General features: G+C 43.8%; 1 protein-coding gene across 7 annotated transcripts in view; it reads left to right on the forward strand.

The window, feature by feature from the left end:
- RNF144B (ring finger protein 144B) overlaps positions 1 to 17,919 on the forward strand; it is a 220,906-nt gene that overhangs the window by 146,913 nt on the left and 56,074 nt on the right. For 6 of the 7 annotated variants that reach the window (XM_058285295.2, XM_071210992.1, XM_071210993.1 and 3 more), the window contains one exon: positions 3,793 to 3,992. In XM_058285295.2, coding sequence (XP_058141278.1) covers positions 3,828 to 3,992 — 165 coding nt within the window. In that variant the 5' untranslated portion in view covers positions 3,793 to 3,827. Of the gene's footprint in view, positions 1 to 3,600; positions 3,701 to 3,792; positions 3,993 to 17,919 lie in introns of all 7 variants that reach the window. The other variant, XM_058285294.2, reaches the window with a different exon arrangement.

The following is a 17,919-nucleotide window of genomic DNA, read 5'->3' on the forward strand; positions in this document are numbered from 1 at the left end:
AGCAATCTATGCAGTGTGGGTCCAAGATGACCGCAGTTGCCCCAGTAGACTTCCAATGTTCAGTCTGTGCCAGCCAAAGGTATCTGCAGTTACCTGGATAGATGGTGCAGGGCCCGTCAACCTCTTCCCAGCCAGAGGTGGGGCTGAAACCTAGTCTAGGGCTGCAGGCTGATCTGGGTGAAAGAAACTGGTTCCTACTGTCACTGTGATTTTTGGTCAGCCCAGCTCCCCTCATGCTGGGGGCAGAGTCAAAATGGTGGCCAGCGGCCCCTTTCTGACATGGACAGATTCATACTCTAGCTGTTCCTGGTTATACCTTAGCCAGCCAAGTCTACTAATCAGTAGCTTTAATCGATGGCCAACTGTCTCCTCCTCCCCTGTTTTTGGGAAATGGAGCTTCCAATTCTAGCCACAGAACAGCTCCCAGGGCGGCTTATTCTGCCAAAGTATGATACTCACTGGCTCCTGTGGATTGGCTGGTAATTTTCTGGAGAGGCTGCTTTTTGAAGCAGATCCCCCAGCTTCCTCCCTGCTGGAAGTGGCCCTGGGGCCTAGGCTGCAGCTGCAATCTGACCTGGATGGAAAGAAGCCGGTCCCCACCAGCACTGGGGTCCTCAGTCCACCCCGCTTCCCCTCGTGCCAGGCGCGGAGTTAAGATGGCGGCTCCCAGCCTCTTTCTGACTTGGACAGGCTCAAACTTTAGCTGTTCTCAGGACCATACTGTAGCCCACTGAATTTCCTCATCATAGCTGAAATTGGTGCTCAGCCGTCTCTTCCACACCTGTTTTTGGGAAGTGGAGCTTTCAATTCCAGCCACAGAACAGCTCCCAAGGCGGCTTGTGCCTCCTTGAAGGAAAGGAGCCTATACTCATGAATCTTCTCTGCAGATGGTCAGTCTCCTCCTTCCATTCCTCCAAGGATGTGGCAGGATGCTCTTCTGATTTCCCGGAGCCCCAGACAGGTGCTTCAGCTAGCTCCAGAGAGCTCTGGGTGTTTGCTGACTGCCCTGTAGCAGGAGCTGACTCTAGGAGCCCCTTACTCCACCACCATCTGGCTGGTTGTCCTGATTTCCTCAGTTAGGTATTTTTAAGCAATTGATACTTTTGTAATTTGGGTGGTGTCTGGTTATGCAGCTCTCATCTTCACCACCCACCTGCCAACCCTGTCACTGACATTAGAAACCTGAAAGCAGCTGTCAGGTTTCTCTTCTTCCCAATAGACACCTTTCATTTTGTCAAAATTCTCTTCATTCATTTTTAGAAGGTTCATTGGTTTACTTTGCTCAGAGTGAAAAACCATAGCGCTGTTTTTCAGATTGTGCGTGGGGGAACCTGAGGCCTCTGTGCCCATGCCTGGGGGACTGCTGGGGACAAGGTCAGGAGGACGTGGCCCTGGGCCGCCTGCTCCTGCTGCAGCCAGCACTGGTCTGTGTTATCTCTTTTAGACAGTGGGGGTTTGCGTAACATTTTGTGTTCATTCAGAACTTTCTGCTTTTAAAAGTTTGAAAGCCACCACTTTAGGGAATCAGTGTTATTGTGCTCAGAAAAATAAATTGCTTCTTTTCAGTTTTTTATTGTAACATATACAACATAACATTTCCCATTTTAACCACTTTCAAGTACACAAAAACGTCACTTCTTTTTGAAGAATCATTTTGGATTGTTCACATCTCAAAGAGATGAAATATGTAACTTCTTTCCTCTATCCCACTGAGTCACAAGTACTGCCTGAGCCTAATGCTCGGAAGCTTTTTTTTTTTAAAGAAAACAAAGTGGACCACTGCTATGTAAAAGGTTTTTATGTCATAAAAAGATCTTTTTTTTTAAAAAAAACCACAACTTTGATATCATAGTCTATAGGGATGTAACTCACAAACGAAGATGTGTAAACTTATATATAAGGCAAGAGACAAAATTATGTTTCAGATAACATCGATTAACTCAATTTTTAGTTCTACCATCAAAAGAAGACAGGATATCCAGTTATGTCTTTGTGTCTTCAAATTTGGCCTCTGTTATGTGTCCTTCCAAAAAATAACATGGGTTGAGACAATGAGAGAAGTATTTGACTGCCTTGACCAATATGCCAGTCTGTTGTCGGGTTGGAACAACAGGGTTAGCTTTTTTGCAGCAGGTACCTGCAAGCATGCTCAACCTCAAAGGTGTAACTGAAATTTGTGAAGTGTAGATGGCTCTGGCCTGTGCTACTTCCTTTTTCCCCAGTGAGAAAGCATCTTCTGGCTACATTACTTCTCATTTGAATTGTGAGTTCTCCTTTTTGTGGGGGAAAAAGAACTCAGAATATGTTGTCTAGACAATGTTGAGAAAATACAACAAGAAGAAGCAACAGAGGAGGTTGGGGCCGTGTGAACTCTGGAACTGGGAAGTCTTGGAGGAGAAAACTAGTGGTAGTTGTGTTAAGCATAAACTGGGAGAAGGGAAGAGGTAAAATCACTCACTTCTACTCCTCCTACACTGGCCCTGAAAGAACCCTGAAGAGGGTTTTTTTAAAAAACCCCAAATCCCGAATTGGATGTACAGGTTGATTTGAATTGAGTTTGTTCTTGGATGATAATTCATCAATAGTTATTCAAATAAAAGGCCTGTGGCGTGAACCATATTGGGCTTTTGCCAAGAAATATCATTAGCCTTCCATATTGGAAGACTGAGAAATGATTCTGTGTAATGCTTCCTGTTAAATTTTAATTCAGCTTTTTACTACTTCTCAGGGAATAGATGGAAAAACCTCAAATACTTCAGATTACTAGACTTAGTAACTGTTGACTCTTCCAAGGTAGTTTGGGAAAACTGACAGGCAAAAATCTCATATATTTTTTTTTCTTTTTCTTTCTGTCTAATTCGGTGCTTTCCCCTTTGTTTTAGTACTTGATACCTATGTACTGAGACGTAAGCCATTGTGGGGCTATGTGGCAAGTGCCATACATTTATAGTAATTTCTTTTGTCTAAAAATGGGGAGGGAAAGAATTTGGTTCTTGGAAATGGGATATTTACAATTAATTCTATGGCAGAATTTATTAGAATTGGCCAGTCTTTTGAAATTAGTAAGAACTTTAGGATCTTGCTTTTATTTAATCTGAACGTGTAACTTCCTGATGTGGAAATTCAAATATTCTGAACAAAAACAATCTAATGGGAGGGCTTCAGTAGTAATTTTAATTTTTCTGGATAGGAAGATCTTTTCCTGTAGTCACGTTATGTGAGGAGACAGGTTTTATTCCTGTATAGCTTCAGTGGTTTTTGGGATGACTGTAGCCTTCGGTGTGAACTCTCTCTCTCTCACTCCTCCTCTCCCTTCTTTCTCTCTACCTGCTCCAGCCGTCCACATAATATCTAATTTTGAGAAACCTCTGGCATATTGGACTCGGCACTGGGGTTGACCTCAGAAGATGGGGATTTGATTTCTGCTCTGCCATGTATAAGCTCTGGGAACTTGGGCAGCTTCTTTAATTTCTCAGAGCCTCAATTCATCTATACGATGAAAAAAATAATCATCATTGACCCCCTGCTTATGAATATTTGTTGAGGCGAGGTGACTCCTAGATAGAATGTTTGCTCATAGTGGTTTTTCGATTCCTATAGCTTATATGCTATGAACCAGGGTTTGAAGTCAGCTTATATATCAGGACTCCAGGAACACACTGCCAGTGTGGCAGCCTTTATAGTCCGTGGTTCATTGAAGGTGAGGACTTGCTCTTCTGGAGTGCAGACGTATTGGTTAAACAAGGGCTACATCAATGTATGTAATCTCTTCTGCTTTGGACTTTTCTATAGGGATTGAGGAGCAAAAGAATTATCCAGAGAGGCGGATGGGCTCCGCTGGTGGCCTCCACTATCTCACCATGACCACCGGAACCCCGACGCCTGGAGACCTGGCTCTGGCCCCCCTGGTCACTTGCAAACTCTGCCTGTGTGAACATTCTCTGGACAAGATGACTACGCTCCAGGAATGCCAGTGCATCTTCTGTACAGCTGTAAGTCCTCCTCGATGCTTTCATTGTGAGGAAATACAGGGAGATGAATTGTAAACATCCAGGATACATTTCAGGGGCCCACTGAGAAGTTAAGGTTGACTGAAATGGGGTCTGCTTGGTGAAGCAATCCCACTTTTGGATCTGTTTCCGAATAATACCTTAAATGGTAAATCAAATATTTCCTGGTTTTGAGCAAAGTGTAATGTGTGTGTGAGTATATGTGTGTGTGCATAAAATTTAATTATTGGTTAAATAAGCAGAGTCTCTTCCTAAGATTCTAGCTAAGGAACAAAATAGAGGACTTTCTAACGTGTCTGAGTTAACTACCATCTATGAGATGTTCACCAGGTTTGTTTTTTTTAAAGATTTATTTATTTATTTCTCTCCCCTTCCCCCACCCCCGCCCCAGTTGTCTGTTCTCTGTGTCCATTCGCTGCGTGTTCTTCTTTTTGTCCGCTTTCTGCTGTTGTCAGCGGCACGGGAATGTGTGTTTCTTTTTGTTGCGTCATCTTGCTGTGTCAACTCTCCGTGTGTGCGGTACCATTCCTGGGCAGGCTGCACTTTCTTTCCTGCTGGGTGGGTCTCCTTATGGGGTGCACTCCTTGTGTGTGGGGCTCCCCTATGCGGGGGACACCCCTGCGTGACAGGGCACTCCTTGCGTGCATCAGCACTGCGCATGGGCCAGCTCCACACGGGTCAAGGAGGCCCGGGGTTTGAACCACGGACCTCCCATGTGGTAGATGGACGCCCTAACCACTGGGCCAAGTCTGCTTCCCCACCGGGTATTTTGAATGATGGAGAGATCAGATAGCACACTGAATTTTCTTTTCCATACTTGCTTATGTCCTACAAAGCACATGGTATACAACTATTTTACTTTATCATATCTGCTTTTATTATATATTCACAATATTCTGAGTGCTTCTTAGTCTACATAACAAAGAGGACCCTAAAGATCTCCAGGAGTGAGTTTGTCTCGTTTATTCTGACATTTGGTATCAACACCCATGCCCTTTAGTACCGTTTCCCTGAAGATTGGTTGGTTGGGGTATAAAGATAGGAAATAGCCTGGTGAGATCAAAAAAGGCTGCTAGATACATGAACCATGAATTTCCTCGTGGCCTTTATTTAAATTTTCATTCAAATATTTATGGAGGGAAATGACGTGGCTCAACTGATGGAGCGTCTGCCTACCATATAGGAGGTCCAGGGTTCAAACCCAGGGCCTCCTGGCCCATGTGGTGAGCTGGCCCATGCGCAGTGCTGCCATGCACAAGGAGTACTGTGCCACACAGGGGTGTCCCCCGCATAGGGGAGCCCCACACGCAAGGAGTGCATCCCACCAGGAGAGCCACCCCACATGAAAAAAGCACAGGCTGCCCAGGAGTGGCGCCACACACATGGAGAGCTGACACAACAAGATGACGCAATAAAAGAGACACAGATTCCCGGTGCTGCTGAGGGTGCAAGCGGGCACAGAAGAATACGCAGCGAATGGACACAGAGAGCAGACAACAGGGGGGAGGAGAGAGAAATAAATAAAATAAATTTAAAAAAATTTTTTTATGCAGTTCCTACTATGTGCCAGGCACTTTTCTACGTGTTGGGAATGTAAAGGGGAATAAGCTGCTTCTCTGTAGGGAAGATGGACACATGGTGGAGTTGGTGCTGGCTGCACGTAGCAAACGACAAGAGAATCTCACTGACTCGGGTGGTGGGAAGGGGGCTTCCCGGGGGCAGTGATCTCCAAGCTGCGGCTTTAAATTAGGGATTGCAGACTGATGGACCATAGGCTGAACTTGGCCGCTAAACACTTTCGTCTGGACCCCAACTGGGTTATTTCAAATGATGAATTTTAGAACTTCCTCTTGAAAAGTAGGGCTGCTTTCCCACCTGGTGAGTCTTAAATGGTCCTGCGTGACGTGTGCCCTCTTTGGAAGGGGGCATCCACCCCGAGGCTCACCCTGATCCCCACCACCCTGCTGTCTTTGCCTATTTTTAAAACCTGCCTTCCCCCCAAATGTATTTGAATTAACTACACTTTAAGACTGAGGATGGTCTATGGTGGAGGGGACTGCCTGATGCCTAAATTGCAATAATCACTACTTTTCTCTACTTTGGTAGGCCTTGTATGAGCAGACTGTTAATACTTATTGTAAAATCAGTACCACAATTACTGGACAAATGTGGGTTTAATGCCCTGACCATTGAAAGAAGTTGAAAAGCTTAGTTACAGTGATCAGTGCATAAATCGAGGGGACTGAGGAGAAAGGAAAGAGACAGGAGGCAGAATCATTTATTGTTTTTTAACAGATAACAAGTGAAGGTGAAATAAATTCAAACTTAGCCTTTTGTCACTTAATTTAATCACGTGTTACGTTTTCAAGCTACTTTATATCGATATCCTTCCTCTTTTTTGGATTAGGATTAGGGTGGGGAGAAGCCTTGGGATGATTTCTTTGTAAAAAGGAAAGCGATTAAAAGCCTTTTCTTACGCCTTGAGCCACGGCGTTCAAAGACGGCGATGAACAGCTTCGTTTGTCCATTCATTCAACAAATATCGTTGAGCAGCAACCATGACCCAGAATTATTCTAGGCACCTTAGATTTCCCGTTAAAGAAACAAAACCCAACAAAGGCCCTTGTTCCTGTGGCGTTTGTAATCCATCAGAGGAAGAGACACAATAAACAATAGACATGATAAATAGGGGAATTACAGCATTGGGTAATGGGGCGGTAGAGCAACAGTGGAGCAGAGTGTGGGGCTGAGCTCAGGTTGGGGGGCAGGCTGGACCGCCCAGCACTCCTTCCTCATCTTGTGTCACTATAGGAAGTGAGGAAATGGCCTAGTAATTGCACAGCTGCTTGCGTTTCCTTCGGGCTTGCTTGGTTTCTGAATGCTGTGTCTCCAATTGTTATTTACCTTTCTCACGTGTTTAGGATCCCTGCTAATCCTTGAACCAAATGAGGCGGAAGCAACATTTGGTTAACATTTTTGGCTGAGGTTACTGGTGTTTAAAAGTAGGATAGAGAATTCCATCTTGGCCCTGAGATTTAGTAGTGCAGCATTCAAGAACGTGATAAAGGCAGTGTGTCAACTTTGGTAAAGAATACACAAGCACCACTGGGTTGTATTTCCTAGTGAGAAGGGGCTGACAGGCCTTGATGTCCTATTGTTGAAATAGCTCTTAGTTCCTAATTAAAAACAGCACAACTGCTTCTCATTTCTCAAAGGCCAGCACTGTGAGAGTGGGAGTTGGTACAATTAGATTATTCTGTCATCTGGGCTCATACTTCCTCACGTTTGGGGGCTGCTCAAAAGCAAAAAGTTAAATGGCATAGTATTTTTTATATCCTTCCACCTTTAGACTAAAAATATTAACCTTCCCTGGCTCCCTGTTACCCTCTTACCTATTATCTGCCCAAATAGTAAACTTGCCTGTTCAATTACAGGGATGCCTGCAAATTCGCATTTGGAATGAGACTCACCTGAAATACAACTCTCTTATTTTGTTAGAGCATCTTTTTCTTTTCTCTTTTCCTTTCCTTTCTTTTCTCTTTCCTTTTTCCTTCCTTTTGAAACCTGTTTAATTCACTCCCCCCCACACACTTTAGTTTGCATTTGAATTAAAGATATCAAGTGTGTTTTGGGTTTTCAAGGCTGAAAAGGAATTTGTAATATTTTCTGATATGCCGTATACTGGCCTAGTTTTAAATGTGACTGGATGACGCTCCCCAGTATTTGGCTGAGAAAGCCTCCTTTATATTGCTTATTTGAAATGGTTTTGTTGAGGTAGCTTTTGTGTTCCTCCGGGGGGGAAGGTCTAAATGTAATGGTCCTCCTGCTTCCGAGTTGCTCAGCTGGTTTATTGTCATAGATTTAATAAAGCTTTTTAAACATTCCGTCCTTGTCCTCCCCATGGTCATATTGCTTAAGCCCTTCTGGTTTTCCAGTTCACTCAACTCCAGGTCCAGCTCTGCCACAGCCCAGCTGTGCAGTTGGGCAAGTGATTGCATTTCTCGGGGCCTCTGATTTCTCCTCTGTAAAATGAAGGTGCGAGCACCCTTCCCAGTACTGCAGGTCTGTGGTGCAGTGGGCTGGGGGCGTGCAGAATGGACGGTGTTGGGCCTCTGATTTAACCCTTGACTATTAGCCAGCTCACTCCCAACGTAAGGGACGCCTGGCCTTTACGGAGGTCCCCCCCACCCCACGGTGCTCCGTGGGACACTGGCTACGTGGAACAGAGGTGATCCTTGAATAACGTGCTCCATGTCACGTGCGCTGCGCAACTGCTGTGTTCTCTAGGCCTGTCTTGGAGGGATGCTTGTTTCTATTTTAGAGGCACCACAAATCCTGTGGTTAAAAGGAAAACGGGGAGACCCTATTTCACTTCTCCTGACAAAGCATTTCCATTTGAGCAGCCACCCTTTCCCAGTGGAACACCTATTAACCCCTGACCACCAGTGCTCCAAAGAATCCTGCTTTAAATGATTCCATGTAGGTGATTCCTGATTTAAGTGGCATCTCAAGAAAAGAAGGTGAGGGAGCAGACGTCGCTCAAGTGGTTGAGCACCTGCTTCCCATGTGCAAGGTCCTGGATTCGATATCTGATACCTCCTAAAAACAAACAACAAACAAACAAATGGAAAAACCAACTCGGGGGGGGCCAGTGTAGCTCAGTGGTTTAGTGCTGGCTTCCCACATACGAGGTCCCAGGCTCAATCCTTGGCCCCAGTACCGAAAAAAAAAAAAGGAAAAAAAATGTGATGGGCATTGCTTCAAATAATTCAAGTGATGAAAATATCTAGTTTCTTGTTAAAGGAAACCTAAAACGTTTCATTTGTGAAAATGGTTTCTGTTAGACCTCTTGGGAAACTCTAATATACAAAAGAAAGTATAATATAAAACAAGGGAAGTTGAATAAACAGGTTAAAAATGGTATTCTGGAACTATTGTGATTAGTGATGAAAGTAAATGTAGCATTGATGTGGAGAAAGTGGCCACGGTAGCTGCTGAGGGCAGGGAGAGGGAAGACGAGATGTGATGTGGGGGCGTTTGCAGGACTTAGCGTTGTCCTGGGTGGTGCTGCAGGGACAGATGCTGGACATTGTATGTCCTGCCATGGCCCACTGGGTGGACTGGGAGAGAGTGTAAACTATGATGTGGACCATTGACCATGGGGTGCAGCAGTGCTCAGAGATGTATTCACCAAGTGCAATGAAGGTCCCATGATGATGGAGGAGGTTGCCATTATGGGAGGAGTGGGGTGAGGGGGTGGGGGGTATATGGGGACCTCATATTTTTTGAATGTAACATTAAAAAAATAAATAAAAACAAAAAAAAATGGACATAGCTCTCACTAGCATGACTAAAATCATAGGTCACTGGGTATGTTATGGAGCCAAAGAAGGTGTTACACAATTACTTGTCCTTTTTTTTGAGGTACGTGGGCTAAGGACTAAACCCGGAACCCCGTATGTGGGGAGCCAGCACTCAACCACTGAGCCCCATTAGCTCGCCTGAGTTGGTTTTTCGTTTGCTTTGCTTGTTGCTTTTTTAACATTTTTCTGGGTGGCACCAGGATCCAAATCTGGGGCCTCCCATGTGGGAAGCAGGTGCTCAAGTGCTCGAGCCTCATCTGCTCCCACGTTTTCAATTCTGAAGGTTAAGTATCTTGGGCTGTGGTCTGCTAACTAAAGCTGTGCAGGTGGTTTCTGTCTCTTTCTGTCTTTTGCCCATAGAATTACATAACCAAGTAGGAAAATTCGAACTTTCCTTTTCGGCTTTTGTAACCCCTCTTTCAGATGATACCACACAATTGTAATTCAATCGAAAGAAAAAAAAAATTCTCAGACGTCGGTTATCAAAGCAGTAAAAGCTGGTGGGTTTATTTCCTTGTGAGCAGTTTTTGTCTCTCTGATTTATTTTGGAAGCTCTTTCTGTCAGTCATGAATTAATGAATCATGAATACGTGGTTGTTGCTTGTTTTTATAACCCAGATAATTTCACCTGGAAAAAAAACTGGTATGTTGAATGTGGCCTATTTACCTTTCAGGTTAAAGACAGGATGTGCTGAGCAAAATGAAAATAAAGTCCAGCCGTATCCTTGCCCATTTTTCCATTGCGATTTGTTGGCTCTAAGTAGTTAGAACTCCCTTTACAATTTTTTTCCTCTGAGCCAAATGGGTTTTCCAATGTTTTAAAACTGAGAGGAAATATAAAACTTTTTAGACCAAGCCCTTCTTTCCCTTGAGGGCTGTTGGGTGACCTTTAAGAAAAGCTTACAGGCCGGCGGGGAAGGCATGGGCTGTCGGGGAAGACTGCAGTTGTGTGTGTGTGTCCGCAAGCACGCACCTTCACGCTCGGTTTAGAAACTTGGAAATGAAGCAGAGAAACTGCAGTGGTTCTTTCCTGGACTCTCACTGATTTCCGCAGTAGGAAAAAAGAAAGTCTTTTCCTTGCAGTGTAGCATAGTGGCGAAGAGCACAGATGTGGCGACAGGGACACCCAGGCTCCAGTCTCGGTGTGGCCACTTAGCGATGTCTCACTTTAGACAACTTCCTAAGCCTCAGTTTCCTCGCCTGTAAAGTGGGAGGAGAGGTTGACGACGATACTTCTCACGGAGGGTGCTGAGAATACTTGTCTCTGAATTCTTATCCTCTCAAATGAGAATTCCAGTAAAGCATTTAGCCAGAGTGCCAAACCCACAGTAAGCTGGCATTATGAGTATTCCTTTCTTTTCTAAGTTAAATGAGTATACTGAGCTATTCTAGTTTTCAAATATGTTGCAGAGAAAGGAAATCCTATGAAGTCCTGCCTGGCTTCCTCTTTAATGTTTTATAAAAAGATGATTATATAGGGGACTTGAGCCCCCCCTACTTTTCTGGGACACGCACATACTAGCAGTTAGAATAGAGAGAGACATTTCTTTGTTGGATTTTCCCAAAGTATGGCTCCAACTGGATGCTTAAAGCTCTTAAAAAAAAAAAATACAACCTTGAAGTTAAATTGATGAGCACATTGATGGTTGAAAAAGATTAAAATCGAAGAGTATTCTGAAGCTATTATTCATTTAAGAGCTTCTTAAATGAAGAACATGGTAATGTAAGCTCTTGTTGGGTTGACATGTTTAGTTGTATCACTTTAAGTACCTTTTACTGAGAACTCTCTGAAGCTGCAAGAACTAATGAGGCATCTTACTTCAGGCCAATGTCCCAGAACAGTTTTCTGTGTCTTCTGGTGTCTATCTTGCCATCCTTTCCTTGCTTGAGGCTTTCAAATTCTTCAGGTCTCTGAATTCTCATTTCAAGTATGTAGTCTTCTATTATTAATAAATGCACAGAAATAAATTCCATCAGTTCAAAGCCTTCTACTACCTTTTGGTTTCTGACATTAAAATCTACTGTCTTGCAAGGTTAGTTTTATGCTTTCCCTTTCCTTTGTCTTTGGAGATCAATAGTGAGTCTGGGAGCAGATGTGGCTCAAGCAGTTGAGCCCCCGCCTCCCACATGGGAGGTCTCAGGTTTGGTTCCCGGTGCCTCCTGAAAAAAAAACAAACAGCAAACAAAACAAATGGAAAAACCAACTCAGGGGAACCAACGTCGCTCAGTGGTTGAGCACCAACTTCCCACCTATGAGGTCCCAGGTATATCCCTGGTCCCTGGTACCTCAAAAAAAAAAAAAAAAAGTGAGCCTGTGAATTTGTGTTTGTGAAATGACTTCACCATATTCACTGCTTATTATTTAAAGGCTTTAATGATGAGGACTGTGACAACATTCGTATTTATCAGGCCAGTCACTGGTCTAAAAGGCCAATTTCGAGACGATGTTTTTCCACTGACAAGCGAACTGCTGCAGGGTCAGAAGGCATCTGAAGAATATAATATCAGCATGAGAAATTGATTAGCAATGACTCAGGGAGGAGCTGGCTTCCTGGACCTGTGATCTCACCCACGCCTTATGCACACCACTGACTAATTCAAGGAAAGTAGTAAATGTGGCATGAGAGACAGGGGTGGCAAAAGAGCTGCACTGCTGTGTAGCACTGGAGTTCTGGAATTGGAAGGGACCTTAGGTCTGCCAGCCCCGACTCTCCTCGTGAACGAAGGCCTTTCCCCGATGCCAGTGGGGTGCAGCGTCTCAGAGATGGGTCTCGCGTCTGGCTGCTGGGCCTTCATTTATTTAGTCAGTATTTACTGTTTCACAGAGGGGTCTGGTGGTCTGGATACAAAGGTGAACAGTCAGATCAGAGCCAGGTTTGCAAAGAGTGTCTGTTCCCTGCACTGAAATTGAAACTGACAAGTCAATACGGAAGTCAGATGATGAAATGTTCTGAGAAAAGAGGGCTGTGGGGGGTGCTGATGGTCAGATGGTCAGGGGTATCAGATGGTCAGGGACTGTCACTGATACGGTGTGCTCTGAAGGAAGTGAGGGAGCAGCCATAGAGATATCTGGTAGAAAATGTTGTTAGGCAGGGAAACGGCTATGGCTCAAGCAGTTGGGCTCCCGTCTACCATACAGGAGGTCCAGGGTTCGATGCCCAGGGCCCCCTGGTGAGGGCAAGCTGGCCCACGCGGTGAGGAGGCAGAGTGCCGGCCCACGCAGGAGTCCCCCCCTGCGTGGGAATGCCACTCAGCGCAGGAAGGCCGCCCTGTGCAGGAGTGCAGGCTGATGCTGAGAGCTGGTGCAGCAAGATAACACAACAAGAGACACAGGGGAGAGAAAATCAGAATACATAGCAAATCAGAGAGTTGAGGTGGTGCAAGAGAGGAATCACCTCTCTCCTACTCTGGAAGGTCCCAGGATCGGTTCCTGGAGCTGCCTAATGAGAAGGCAAGCAGACACAGAAGAACACACAGCAAATGGACACAGAGAGCAGACAAAGGGGGGAATGGGGGCGGGGGGGGGGAGAAATAAATCTTAAAACAAGAAAAGAGCATTCTTAGGCAGAGAAAAGCAGTATGGGGGGCTGAGCTGGGAGTGCGAGTGGTGGGTTCAGACACAGCACAGAGGCTGTGTGGTCGGAGGGCGTGTGGAGAGAGCAGGGAGCAGAGAGGAACCGCCCCTGAGCACAGAGAGCCTCGTGCGGCCGCTCTGAGGAGGGTTTTGCCTCTCGAAGTGGCCCCATCTGACAGTTTTAAGTGGATCAGCCTGCCTGCTGCATAGACAACAAGCAAGGACGAGAACAGGAAGTCAGGGATGGAAACAAGAAGACTGGTTGGGAGGCACATATGGTGATCCAAAGCAGAGACGATAGCAACTCGACCAACAGGTGGTAGCATTAATGTCTTGGAGCAGCGTCTTCCAAGGGGATAATCATAAATTATCATAATAAGTCAATGTCATCTCACAGCTCATCCCATTCTGATATGTGGTTTGAAAAGTTCAACTTCGGCAAAGGTATACTTTTTAAAAAGGGGTCTTTACAAATGTCTTTACCTAAATAAATCATCTCACAAGGTTATAGAGAATATTCCAGTAGCCTAGAATCAGCTAGCGTACCTAGCTCCACTGGTTTTAGAGTGACCCTCCAACTTTTGCTTGAAAACTTCCAGAAATGGGGCATACCATACACTGGCTGTTCAATTATTAGATGTTCTAATTCTAAGCTAGCTTTCCTTCTACTAAAATCAGGTTCATTTAAAGCCTGCTTCTATCTAAATTCTACTTCTTAGTGCTACTTCTGCTCTTGAGTACAAAATTGATTGAAATCTATTTTTAATTCCCTTTACTAGCTCTGTAATATTTAAACTGATTTGTATTAATAGGCATTAATTTGTGATAATTAGATTTATTATTGAGGTATAGGTTAGTGTTAATTAATTTGTATTAATTGAAGGCACAGAGCCTAGGAAGAGTGACATCCTGAGGAACTAAACTAAAAGCAGTTCCTGGAGCATGTTGTTGGAAGTGTGAGGTGTACTTGGGAATGAGGCTGGCAAGGTGAGCTGAGCCTGGGTTGAGGACCTTGGGGGCCTAAAAAGCACTATGCAGGGAAGTGGTTGTGGCTCAAGCGATTGAGCTCCTGCCTATCACATGGGAGGTCCCTGGTTTGATTTCCAGTGCATCCTAAAGAAGACAGTGAGCTGGCATGACAGGCAGACATGGCGAGCTGTTGCCAGAAAGAGACATAAGAAGAAAAACATAATGAGAGACACAACAAAGCAGGGAATGGAGGTGGCTCAAGTGATGAGGCACCTCCCTCCCACATTGGAGGTACTGGGTTCGGTTCCCAGTGCTTCCTAAAGAAGCAAGGACAATGAACAGACACAGCAAGTACAAACAGTGAGGGGGTGGGGAGAAATAAATAAATAAATCTTAAAAAGCATTATGGAGCAATCGAGAGGGTTTGCTTGGGAGTGGGCTAAGGGGGATGGCTTTGGCACGGGGTGGAGAATGGACTGACAGTGGGCAAGACAGCAATGGGATGGAGGCAGGGAGGGTGGGAGAATTCGGAGAATTGTTTACTGGTGCAATAACATTTTTGGATTTGTGCTTCCAGATTTTGTGGCCCACTCAGCCATGCCAAGGAAATCATTCACCTAATTGCCAGTTTCTAGAATTATTTGGGATAGCCAGATCGCTACTCCAGTTTAACTAAAACTGTTTCTGCAAAGTTCGCAGTAACTGAAGAGTGGTACGTGTAGGATTCAGTCCTCTGTTTATCTCTTGGGAGAAATAGGAAGCCAAAGACAAGTGAAAGAGCCCAAGAGAAGAGTTAGAAGGAAAGGACACCCGGCTGAGTTCTTTCTTCCCTTCAACTGCCAACCCCAAATCATTTTTGGCCCCAGACTGGCTTTGGTTAAACGGAAAATTCTGGGTGGCCAATTTCATGCACACTGATGGGGGGTTGAAGAGTTCAAGATACAGTGAAACCTCAGTGACCTGTTTCTCTACCTCTTTTCCCTTTGACCCAAAGCCTGGTGTTTCTTTTTTTTTTCCTCTCTCCTTTTTAAAGACAAATTTTTAATTGCAAATGGAATATAGGCTGGCTTTAAAACAAAACAAAAGCCCTTCAAAAATACTGAGTTTATGGATAGTTTGCCTATCCCCCTGCCAGAGTCTTTAGCTGTATATAAATAAACACTTAAACACGTGTGGACATATGTTAATACACAATGCTCAATGGAGAAATGGGATCTTCATCAGGAGACACTTTTCTTTAGCTCGAGTTTTACAATTTAACGTGTTGTGGGTATGTTTCTATGGAAGTATATACAGCTCTAACCCTTCCTTTTTAAGTGTGGTATAGTGTCCCATGGTATAGTTGTAGCAACATTTATTTAACTAGACTCCTCCTAATAATGAGCTTTAAGGTTGTTTCCAGTGTTTGCTATTCTAAATGAAAAGATCTGTACTTGTATAAATGTGAAAATCCCTCTCTAGAATGAATTTCTAGAAGTAGAATTGCCTGGTTGAAAGCTACGTGCATTTCAAGTTGCTGTGTGTTGACAAACTGCTCTCCCAGGTTCTTGCACCGGCTACAATCCCAGCCGCAGGTAGGAGAGCTTCCTCTCTTGGCAATCTCGGCGTTTTCAGACTTTGTCACCTTCTCTAATCTGACATGTGAAAAGAACATATCTCAGTGTTCAAACCATGCTTCCTCTTTTAAGGAGGAAGTAAATGGTAACAAAACAAGCTCATCTCATGAATTTATCTTTAAAAACATACGGTCTGTCCGATGCTAGTGTAATTTAAGCTGGTCTTAACACCTTAATATTCACAGAACTAAGAGAAATGGGTCACATCTAGAGCAGTATGCTACACAAAGTAGATGTGACTCAGTTAATAAATAATGCTCAGAATCATGGTTCTAAGGCGGAGAGGGATGTTTCATCACGTAAAACAATTTATGTTCTGTGACAAGATGTTACTAAGCCAGAAAAGGAAATTCAAAACATTTATGTAAGTTGATGACAGACAGGATTTGAGTTAACTAAAATTTTGTTTAACTTCTAACATCCCATTTCCCAAACATCTGATATCACCACGGTTCGGTTATGTATGGTTTAGGTTGTGGATTTCATAGGTGCGAGGTACCTCTTTGAATGAGGTTAGACATAGCCAGTGGTCCGTTTCCAAAGAAATTGTCTGTGTTAACCAAAATCCTCAATGGTTTTTAAAATTATTTCCCACCCCTCAGTGAGGAGGCTCTTTCGGTTTGACTCTTCTGGAAAGTGCGTGCAGATTACTAGCTGCATGAATTTAGGGTGTTCATTCAATCTCTGACCCTTGCTTTACTCATCAATTTAAAAAATTAAGGCAGGGAAAGCATTTCAGTATTCACCATGTAATTAGACAAGGAGCCTAATTTTTTTTTTTCCCATTTACTCTTACCCTCCATTATACAAATAACCAGGTGCTAAGTTGTGTAATTGGCCCAAGATCTATGCTCTTGATTCCCGTAGCACAGAGTTGTTTGGATGAAACAAGACTAACCTTTGTCAAAGTGCATAATGTGTCATCTAGGGCATAGTATGTTGCTCCTTAGCTGTCAACATGAAAAATGGATGATGGCCTTTATTGGGCTGTTATGGTCCTACCTGTTGTTTTCTAAAGCTTGGCAGTGAATGGACCATGTAAATGCAAGACTAACAACTGGTTATTGTTTTTATGCATTTGAAAAGAAGATGTAAGGACCAACTGATGAAGAAAATCCAAGGATTCCATGGAACAGAGAGTGTGTAATCTGAAGATCCTGGTGGCATGGCTGAAATTGAAGGGAATGAGCATCTACTATGTGCTGTATATTTTTGACTGTGTGACTTCAGGCAAGTTATCTGAAGAAACTAAGGCTAAGAGATTAAAAGGTCTGGTTCGCACAACTAGAAGCTCCCAGTGTATATTCAGATTTTGATACTGAAGCCAAGATTTTGGCTGAGGCCCCAGTCGATGCTCTCTTGAAATCTGCTCCCCTCACTCTCCACATTGGGTTTGTGGAAGTTACTGATGTTCCCAAGAGGACCTTGGTTTGGGAATTGTTTCCACGGGGTTCTTAGGTGCTGTGGGTAATTCACGGGTGACTCTGTAGCTTAGAGACCTTTACTGCAACTGGAAAAAGTGTTTTTCTAACTGTCGTGCCTGCTTTTCCTAGGTAGTGTTAAATATGGGTTGTTGTAATATGGAATGTTGTCTAGATTTTGAAAAAATTTTATGGTTGATAGTATTGATAACCTTCAGAAAAAACAGTGTTTTCAGTTTGGAGATTCTAGGATTTTCTCACGCTTTAGTTCTAGCAACATGGAAATTACTGTGATATATTGGGAAAACAAGCAAGGGCTGTGTCTCAATTAAGCTTTGGTTTAAATCCCAACTTCTATATTTATTAGTCATGGGAACTTAGGACAAGTTACTAAATTGCTTTGTGTAAAATGGGGACAATACCAGTCTCAGAGATGTAATGAGATTAAATGAGATCATTTAGAGACATACACCATAGCCATCATAGAGCTTGAAAAATGTTTTCATTTCCATCATCTTTCCCCCTCCCCTTGCTTCCCATATAATGAATATTTTAATTTTAGGTCAGCGGTTCATTCTCAGAGTGTGGACCTTAGACCAGTAGCATCAGCACCTCCTTGACCTTGCTACAGCTATTAGACCTACTGAGTCAAAAACTCTGGGGATGGGGCAGGTGTGGTTTAGTATCTCCTCCAGGTGGTTCTGATTCACTGGTCTAGGGTATGTGCAGAGCACTTTATTGGTGAAGCATATATTAATTGCTCACTCTCATGCATTTTGAAGTACGTATGTTCCCTCTGCTCTTCTAACAAAGAACACACTTGTGCATCAGCTGGTCACATGGATTTGATTTATGATCTTTGCCTTGGTACTCTAGTGTATTGGAATATGGTGCTATACGAAAACATTTGGAAAGTGGCAGTTCAAGGCTAGTAACTAGGTTAGATTTTAACGAGAGAGTCAAGAG

The sequence above is a fragment of the Dasypus novemcinctus genome, chromosome 22, assembly GCF_030445035.2.
Source record: "Dasypus novemcinctus isolate mDasNov1 chromosome 22, mDasNov1.1.hap2, whole genome shotgun sequence".
In the NCBI taxonomy this organism is placed as follows: domain Eukaryota; kingdom Metazoa; phylum Chordata; class Mammalia; order Cingulata; family Dasypodidae; genus Dasypus; species Dasypus novemcinctus.